Here is a 10,477-nt window from a genome sequence, read left to right as displayed (position 1 = left end):
AGTGTATCTTAGTGAGATGGATGCAGTAGGATGTCACCAGAAGTGTGTCTTAGTGAGATGGATGCAGTAGGATGTTACCAGAAGTGTATCTTAGTGAGATGGATGCAGTAGGATGTCACCAGAAGTGTATCTTAGTGAGATGGATGCAGTAGGATGTTACCAGAAGTGTATCTTAGTGAGATGGATGCAGTAGGATGTTACCAGAAGTGTGTCTTAGTGAGATGGATGCAGTAGGATGTTACCAGAAGTGTATCTTAGTGAGATGGATGCAGTAGGATGTTACCAGAAGTGTGTCTTAGTGAGATGGATGCAGTAGGATGTTACCAGAAGTGTATCTTAGTGAGATGGATGCAGTAGGATGTCACCAGAAGTGTATCTTAGTGAGATGGATGCAGTAGGATGTCACCAGAAGTGTGTCTTAGTGAGATGGATGCAGTAGGATGTTACCAGAAGTGTATCTTAGTGAGATGGATGCAGTAGGATGTCACCAGAAGTGTATCTTAGTGAGATGGATGCAGTAGGATGTTACCAGAAGTGTATCTTAGTGAGATGGATGCAGTAGGATGTTACCAGAAGTGTGTCTTAGTGAGATGGATGCAGTAGGATGTTACCAGAAGTGTATCTTAGTGAGATGGATGCAGTAGGATGTTACCAGAAGTGTGTCTTAGTGAGATGGATGCAGTAGGATGTTACCAGAAGTGTGTCTTAGTGTGATGGATGCAGTGGGAAGTTACCAGAAGTGTGTCTTAGTGTGATGGATGCAGTAGGATGTCACCAGAAGTGTATCTTAGTGTGATGGATGCAGTAGGATGTCACCAGAAGTGTGTCTTAGTGTGATGGATGCTGTGGGAAGTTACCAGAAGTGTATCTTAGTGAGATGGATGCAGTAGGATGTCACCAGAAGTGTATCTTAGTGTGATGGATGCAGTAGGATGTTACCAGAAGTGTATCTTAGTGTGATGGATGCAGTAGGATGTTACCAGAAGTGTATCTTAGTGAGATGGATGCAGTAGGATGTTACCAGAAGTGTATCTTAGTGAGATGGATGCAGTAGGATGTTACCAGAAGTGTATCTTAGTGAGATGGATGCAGTAGGATGTTACCAGAAGTGTATCTTAGTGAGATGGATGCAGTAGGATGTTACCAGAAGTGTATCTTAGTGAGATGGATGCAGTAGGATGTTACCAGAAGTGTGTCTTAGTGAGATGGATGCAGTAGGATGTTACCAGAAGTGTATCTTAGTGAGATGGATGCAGTAGGATGTCACCAGAAGTGTATCTTAGTGAGATGGATGCAGTAGGATGTCACCAGAAGTGTATCTTAGTGAGATGGATGCAGTAGGATGTTACCAGAAGTGTATCTTAGTGAGATGGATGCAGTAGGATGTCACCAGAAGTGTATCTTAGTGAGATGGATGCAGTAGAACAGGGTTCTTCAATTCCGGTCCTGGAGGGCCGAAACACTTCTGTTTTTTATTTCTACCTGGTAGTTAATTGCACTCACCTGGTGTCCCAGGTCTGAATTAGCCCCTGATTAGAAGGAGGGGATGAAAAACAGAGGTGTTTCAGCCCTTTCAGGACCGGAATTGAAGAACCCTGCAGTAGAATGTCACCAGAAGTGTGTCTTAGTGTGATGGATGCAGTAGGATGTTACCAGAAGTGTATCTTAGTGAGATGGATGCAGTAGGATGTCACCAGAAGTGTATCTTAGTGAGATGGATGCAGTAGGATGTCACCAGAAGTGTGTCTTAGTGAGATGGATGCAGTAGGATGTTACCAGAAGTGTATCTTAGTGAGATGGATGCAGTAGGATGTCACCAGAAGTGTATCTTAGTGAGATGGATGCAGTAGGATGTTACCAGAAGTGTATCTTAGTGAGATGGATGCAGTAGGATGTTACCAGAAGTGTGTCTTAGTGAGATGGATGCAGTAGGATGTTACCAGAAGTGTATCTTAGTGAGATGGATGCAGTAGGATGTTACCAGAAGTGTGTCTTAGTGAGATGGATGCAGTAGGATTTTACCAGAAGTGTGTCTTAGTGTGATGGATGCAGTGGGAAGTTACCAGAAGTGTGTCTTAGTGTGATGGATGCAGTAGGATGTCACCAGAAGTGTATCTTAGTGTGATGGATGCAGTAGGATGTCACCAGAAGTGTGTCTTAGTGTGATGGATGCTGTGGGAAGTTACCAGAAGTGTATCTTAGTGAGATGGATGCAGTAGGATGTCACCAGAAGTGTATCTTAGTGTGATGGATGCAGTAGGATGTTACCAGAAGTGTATCTTAGTGTGATGGATGCAGTAGGATGTTACCAGAAGTGTATCTTAGTGAGATGGATGCAGTAGGATGTTACCAGAAGTGTATCTTAGTGAGATGGATGCAGTAGGATGTTACCAGAAGTGTATCTTAGTGAGATGGATGCAGTAGGATGTTACCAGAAGTGTATCTTAGTGAGATGGATGCAGTAGGATGTTACCAGAAGTGTGTCTTAGTGAGATGGATGCAGTAGGATGTTACCAGAAGTGTGTCTTAGTGAGATGGATGCAGTAGGATGTTACCAGAAGTGTGTCTTAGTGTGATGGATGCAGTGGGAAGTTACCAGAAGTGTGTCTTAGTGTGATGGATGCAGTAGGATGTCACCAGAAGTGTATCTTAGTGTGATGGATGCAGTAGGATGTCACCAGAAGTGTGTCTTAGTGTGATGGATGCTGTGGGAAGTTACCAGAAGTGTATCTTAGTGAGATGGATGCAGTAGGATGTCACCAGAAGTGTATCTTAGTGTGATGGATGCAGTAGGATGTTACCAGAAGTGTATCTTAGTGTGATGGATGCAGTAGGATGTTACCAGAAGTGTATCTTAGTGAGATGGATGCAGTAGGATGTTACCAGAAGTGTATCTTAGTGAGATGGATGCAGTAGGATGTTACCAGAAGTGTATCTTAGTGAGATGGATGCAGTAGGATGTTACCAGAAGTGTATCTTAGTGAGATGGATGCAGTAGGATGTTACCAGAAGTGTATCTTAGTGAGATGGATGCAGTAGGATGTTACCAGAAGTGTGTCTTAGTGAGATGGATGCAGTAGGATGTTACCAGAAGTGTATCTTAGTGAGATGGATGCAGTAGGATGTCACCAGAAGTGTATCTTAGTGAGATGGATGCAGTAGGATGTCACCAGAAGTGTATCTTAGTGAGATGGATGCAGTAGGATGTTACCAGAAGTGTATCTTAGTGAGATGGATGCAGTAGGATGTCACCAGAAGTGTATCTTAGTGAGATGGATGCAGTAGAACAGGGTTCTTCAATTCCGGTCCTGGAGGGCCGAAACACTTCTGTTTTTTATTTCTACCTGGTAGTTAATTGCACTCACCTGGTGTCCCAGGTCTGAATTAGCCCCTGATTAGAAGGAGGGGATGAAAAACAGAGGTGTTTCAGCCCTTTCAGGACCGGAATTGAAGAACCCTGCAGTAGAATGTCACCAGAAGTGTGTCTTAGTGTGATGGATGCAGTAGGATGTTACCAGAAGTGTATCTTAGTGAGATGGATGCAGTAGGATGTCACCAGAAGTGTATCTTAGTGAGATGGATGCAGTAGGATGTCACCAGAAGTGTGTCTTAGTGAGATGGATGCAGTAGGATGTTACCAGAAGTGTATCTTAGTGAGATGGATGCAGTAGGATGTCACCAGAAGTGTATCTTAGTGAGATGGATGCAGTAGGATGTTACCAGAAGTGTATCTTAGTGAGATGGATGCAGTAGGATGTTACCAGAAGTGTGTCTTAGTGAGATGGATGCAGTAGGATGTTACCAGAAGTGTATCTTAGTGAGATGGATGCAGTAGGATGTTACCAGAAGTGTGTCTTAGTGAGATGGATGCAGTAGGATTTTACCAGAAGTGTGTCTTAGTGTGATGGATGCAGTGGGAAGTTACCAGAAGTGTGTCTTAGTGTGATGGATGCAGTAGGATGTCACCAGAAGTGTATCTTAGTGTGATGGATGCAGTAGGATGTCACCAGAAGTGTGTCTTAGTGTGATGGATGCTGTGGGAAGTTACCAGAAGTGTATCTTAGTGAGATGGATGCAGTAGGATGTCACCAGAAGTGTATCTTAGTGTGATGGATGCAGTAGGATGTTACCAGAAGTGTATCTTAGTGTGATGGATGCAGTAGGATGTTACCAGAAGTGTATCTTAGTGAGATGGATGCAGTAGGATGTTACCAGAAGTGTATCTTAGTGAGATGGATGCAGTAGGATGTTACCAGAAGTGTATCTTAGTGAGATGGATGCAGTAGGATGTTACCAGAAGTGTATCTTAGTGAGATGGATGCAGTAGGATGTTACCAGAAGTGTGTCTTAGTGAGATGGATGCAGTAGGATGTTACCAGAAGTGTGTCTTAGTGAGATGGATGCAGTAGGATGTTACCAGAAGTGTATCTTAGTGAGATGGATGCAGTAGGATGTTACCAGAAGTGTATCTTAGTGAGATGGATGCAGTAGAACAGGGTTTTTCAATTCCGGTCCTGGAGGGCCAAAACACTTCTGTTTTTTATTTCTACCTGGTAGTTAATTGCACTCACCTGGTGTCCCAGGTCTGAATTAGCCCCTGATTAGAAGGAGAGGATGAAAAACAGAGGTGTTTCGGCCCTCCAGGACCGGAATTGAAGAACCCTGCAGTAGAATGTCACCAGAAGTGTATCTTAGTGAGATGGATGCAGTAGGATGTTACCAGAAGTGTGTCTTAGTGAGATGGATGCAGTAGGATGTTACCAGAAGTGTATCTTAGTGAGATGGATGCAGTAGGATGTTACCAGAAGTGTATCTTAGTGAGATGGATGCAGTAGAATGTCACCAGAAGTGTATCTTAGTGAGATGGATGCAGTAGGATGTTACCAGAAGTGTGTCTTAGTGAGATGGATGCAGTAGGATTTGTTACCAGAAGTGTGTCTTAGTGAGATGGATGCAGTAGGATGTTACCAGAAGTGTATCTTAGTGAGATGGATGCAGTAGGATGTTACCAGAAGTGTATCTTAGTGAGATGGATGCAGTAGGATGTTACCAGAAGTGTATCTTAGTGAGATGGATGCAGTAGGATGTTACCAGAAGTGTATCTTAGTGAGATGGATGCAGTAGGATGTTACCAGAAGTGTATCTTAGTGAGATGGATGCAGTAGAACAGGGTTTTTCAATTCCGGTCCTGGAGGGCCAAAACACTTCTGTTTTTTATTTCTACCTGGTAGTTAATTGCACTCACCTGGTGTCCCAGGTCTGAATTAGCCCCTGATTAGAAGGAGAGGATGAAAAATAGAGGTGTTTCGGCCCTTTCAGGACCGGAATTGAAGAACCCTGCAGTAGAATGTCACCAGAAGTGTATCTTAGTGAGATGGATGCAGTAGGATGTTACCAGAAGTGTGTCTTAGTGAGATGGATGCAGTAGGATGTTACCAGAAGTGTATCTTAGTGTGATGGATGCTGTGGGATGTCACCAGAAGTGTGTCTTAGTGTGATGGATGCAGTAGGATGTCACCAGAAGTGTGTCTTAGTGTGATGGATGCAGTAGGATGTCACCAGAAGTGTGTCTTAGTGTGATGGATGCAGTAGGATGTCACCAGAAGTGTATCTTAGTGAGATGGATGCAGTGGGAAGTTACCAGAAGTGTGTGTGTCTGTCTGCATGTTGATCCATAACGGGGATACACTGAGACGGTTCTATCATGTACTGTATGTGCTCATGTCAGATGTTGCTGCCTGATGTGAATACTATATAGATGACTGGAGTGGCACTGTCTCTCCTACGTCTGACCTCCCAGAGACCAAGACACACACACACACACTCTCCGAGAGCCACCAAACCACGACCTGATCTCACTGACAGGTCTGCTGAAGCGATCCTGGAGACTCCCTCAGGGCTCTGTGCGTGTGTTTCTGTGTGTGTGTTTCTGTGTATGTGTTTCTGTGTGTGTGTGTGTGTGTGTGTGTGCGTGTGCGTGTGTGTGTGTTTGGGGGGGTACAGAGCTATCTCACTGTACTATAGGACAGCTTGTCACTACAGCTTCAAACAACATCTATAGTCAGAGATACACCAGTCCTGGAGGGTTACAGTATATAATGGATAGTCAGAGATACACCAGTCCTGGAGGGTTACAGTATATAATGGATAGTCAGAGATACACCAGTCCTGGAGGGTTACAGTATATAATGGATAGTCAGAGATACACCAGTCCTGGAGGGTTACAGTATATAATGGATATATTGTTCTTGACATTTTTAAACATGAGAAAACAGGTACAATATCTACCGAAAACTGGTTGGACTGTGCTAGTTTGCTATGTAATGGGACCTTTAAACGAATAGGACTGTGCTAGTTTGCTATGTAATCAGACCTTTAAACGAATAGGACTGTGCTAGTTTGCTATGTAATCAGACCTTTAGGCCTATAGCCTATAGAGATTCAGTATGTATTGGTTATCGTTCTTGATGTTTAAATGGACTGATTTAAACCTGCTGTGTAACCAGGGGTTACCATCTATCTAGCTAATCTAGCCGATGAATCCTGGACACAGATTAAGCCTAGTCCTGGAGTATAAATAATTTAGTTTAAGATTCTGTACGCTTAATCTGTGTCTGGGAAACGGCCCCATGATGTTAATCTGTGTCTGGGAAACGGCCCCATGATGTTAATCTGTGTCTGGGAAACGGCCCCATGATGTTAATCTGTGTCTGGGAAACGGCCCCATGATGTTAATCTGTGTCTGGGAAACGGCCCCATGATGTTAATCTGTGTCTGGGAAACGGCCCCATGATGTTAATCTGTGTCTGGGAAACCGCCCCATGATGTTAATCTGTGTCTGGGAAACGGCCCCATGATGTTAATCTGTGTCTGGGAAACGGCCCCATGATGTTAATCTGTGTCTGGGAAACGGCCCCATGATGTTAATCTGTGTCTGGGAAACGGCCCCATGATGTTAATCTGTGTCTGGGAAACTGCCCCATGATGTTAATCTGTGTCTGGGAAACGGCCCCATGATGTTAATCTGTGTCTGGGAAACCGCCCCATGATGTTAATCTGGGTCTGGGAAACCGCCCCATGATGTTAATCTGCGTCTGGGAAACTGCCCCATGATGTTAATCTGTGTCTGGGATACGGCCCCATGATGTTAATCTGCGTCTGGGAAACGGCCCCATGATGTTAATCTGTGTCTGGGAAACGGCCCCATGATGTTAATCTGGGTCTGGGAAACGGCCCCATGATGTTAATCTGGGTCTGGGAAACGGCCCCATGATGTTAATCTGGGTCTGGGAAACGGCCCCATGATGTTAATCTGGGTCTGGGAAACGGCCCCATGATGTTAATCTGTGTCTGGGAAACGGCCCCATGATGTTAATCTGTGTCTGGGAAACGGCCCCATGATGTTAATCTGTGTCTGGGAAACCGCCCCATGATGTCAGGGGAAATGGCATTTATAACTCTCTCTCTGTAGCACACACATTCCGTGCCCACTTTCCTCCCATACATATTACTATTTTAAATTTGTGATTGGCTCTGTACATGACTTTTAAAGTCAATCTGGTGTTTGCTGTAGACACACACACACACACACACACACACACACACACACACAGAGAGACACAGACACACTGACCCGTCTCTCTCCTCACTCCAGAGCACGACCCTGATCCTGTGGGTTCCTCTGATCGTGACCTGTATAGTCCAGCTGGTTTTCTCAGCGCGGTGTTTCTCTGCGTGTATGTCTTTCCTGGGTCTACCCTGCTTCCCTCACAAGATCAGGCCCAGGGACCATGGTAGAACGGTGAGGTTTGGCACTTCTCAGACACCATCCTGGCTCTTTGAGAACTATGCCCCAAAACACAAATTACTGCTCAAATCGCTCATAAAAATCTATGCATATATTTATTTCAGTCTCCTACCCAGGGTGCTTTGTTTTTTAAACTGTCTGCGTCTTTTTGTGTGTTTTAGATACACTCAGTAGCACCCGCAGAGCCGCCCTCTCTCCCACACTCCTTACCCCGTCATCTCCTTCATCTGCACGTTCTTCACTCGGACCCGTCTCATCTCAAGTCCCAGCGGCAGCCTCTTACCCCTCTTCCTCCTCCACATCTTCATCACTCAGACCCGTCTCATCTCAAGTCCCAGCGGCAGCCTCTTCCTCCTCTTCCTCCTCCTCATCTTCATCACTCGGACCCGTCTCATCTCAAATCCCAGCAGCAGCCTCTTCCTCCTCTTCCTCCTCCTCATCTTCATCACTCGGACCCGTCTCATCTCAAGTCCCAGCAGCAGCCTCTTCGTCCTCAGCATCAGAACCAGAGAGGAAGGTCAGATGGGCGGTCTGACAGGGGGCATCTGATAGCCCCAGAGGAACATGAGCTGCTGGAACAAGGCTCCCAGCAGAGATCTGAGATCAGAGATCTGAGATCAGAGATCAGCTTCTGGATCTAATGATGATAACGATGGACACCCAGATACTGCTCCATACCCCATCCATATAATCCCTAACCCAGATACGGCTCCATACCCCATCTATATAATCCCTGACCCAGATACGGCTCCATACCCCATCTATATAATCCCTGACCCAGATACGGCTCCATACCCAAACTATGTAATTCCCAACCCAGATACGGCTCCATACCCCATCTATATAATCCCTGACCCAGATACGGCTCCATACCCCATCTATATAATCCCTGACCCAGATACGGCTCCATACCCCATCTATATAATCCCTAACCCAGTTACGGCTCCATATCCCATCTATATAATCCCTAACCCAGATACGGCTCCATACCCCATCTATGTAATCCCTAACCCAGATACGGCTCCATACCCCATCTATATAATCCCTGACCCAGATACGGCTCCATACCCCATCTATATAATCCCTGACCCAGATACGGCTCCATACCCCATCTATATAATCCCTAACCCAGATATGGCTCCATACCCCATCTATATAATCCCTGACCCAGATACGGCTCCATACCCCATCTATATAATCCCTAACCCAGATATGGCTCCATACCCCATCTATATAATCCCTGACCCAGATACGGCTCCATACCCCATCTATATAATCCCTGACCCAGATACGGCTCCATACCACATCTATGTAATCCCTAACCCAGATACGGCTCCATACCCCATCTATATAATCCCCTGTAGCTCAGTTGGTAGAGCATGGCGCTTGCAACGTCAGGGTTGTGGGTTTGTTTCCCACGGGGGGCCAGTATGAAAAATGTATGCACTCACTAACTGTAAATCGCTCTGGATAAGAGTGTCTGCTAAATGACTAAAATGTAAAATGTATATAATCCCTAACCCAGATACAGCTCCATACCCCATTTATATAATCCATAACCCAGATACGGCTCCATACCCCATCTATATAATCCCCTGTAGCTCAGTTGGTAGAGCATGGCGCTTGCAACGTCAGGGTTGTGGGTTTGTTTCCCACGGGGGGCCAGTATAAAAAATTTATGCACTCACTATATAATCCCTAACCCAGATACGGCTCCATACACCATCTATATAATCCCTAACCCAGATACGGCTCCATATCCCATCTATATAATCCCTAATCCAGTTACGGCTCTATACCCCATCTATATAATCCCTAACCCAGATACGGCTCCATACCCCATCTATATAATCCCTAACCCAGATACGGCTCCATACCCCATCTATATAATCCCTAACCCAGTTACGGCTCCATATCCCATCTATATAATCCCTAACCCAGATACGGCTCCATACACCATCTATATAATCCCTAACCCAGATACGGCTCCATATCCCATCTATATAATCCCTAATCCAGTTACGGCTCTATACCCCATCTATATAATCCCTAACCCAGATACGGCTACATACCCCATCTACATAATCTCAAACCCAGATAATGCTCCATACCCCATCTCTATATTCCCTATCCCAGATAATGCTCCATACCCCATCTATATAATCATTTTACATTTACATTTTAGTCATTTAGCAGACGCTCTTAACCAGAGCGACTTACAGGAGCAATTAGGGTTAAGTGCCTTGCTCAAGGGCACATTAACGTCATTTAGCAGACGCTCTTAGCCAGAGCGACTCACAAATTGGTGCGTTCACCCTATAGCCAGTGGGATAACCACTTTACAATTTGGGGGGGGGGGGGGGTTAGAAGGAATACTTTAGCCTATCCCAGGTATTCCTTAAAGAGGTGGGGTTTCAAATGTCTCCGGAAGGTGGTGAGTGACTCCGCTGTCCTGGCGTCGTGAGGGAGCTTGTTCCACCATTGGGGTGCCAGAGCAGCGAACAGTTTTGACTGGGTACGGCTCTATACCCCATCTATATAATCCCTAACCCAGATATGGCTCCATACCCCATCTATATAATCCCTAACCCAGATATGGCTCCATACCCTATCTATATAATCCCTAATCCAGATACGGCTCTATACCCCATCTATATAATCCCTAACCCA

At 45.2% G+C, this 10,477-nt stretch overlaps 1 protein-coding gene across 1 annotated transcript in view; it reads left to right on the top strand.

The window, feature by feature from the left end:
- LOC311123274 (transmembrane protein 54-like) overlaps positions 1–10,018 on the top strand; it is a 16,944-nt gene extending 6,926 nt beyond the window's left edge. The window contains exons 5-6 of the mRNA XM_084197532.1: positions 7,655–7,801; positions 7,969–10,018. Coding sequence (XP_084053658.1) covers positions 7,655–7,801; positions 7,969–8,448 — 627 coding nt within the window. The 3' untranslated portion in view covers positions 8,449–10,018. The remainder of the gene's footprint in view (positions 1–7,654; positions 7,802–7,968) is intronic.
- Positions 10,019–10,477: the final 459 nt, after the last annotated feature.

This window comes from Coregonus lavaretus (assembly GCF_964263955.1).
Source record: "Coregonus lavaretus genome assembly, contig: HAP1_SCAFFOLD_1551, whole genome shotgun sequence".
NCBI classification, from domain to species: Eukaryota; Metazoa; Chordata; class Actinopteri; order Salmoniformes; family Salmonidae; genus Coregonus; species Coregonus lavaretus.
This window is presented reverse-complemented; position numbering and strand designations above follow the sequence as displayed.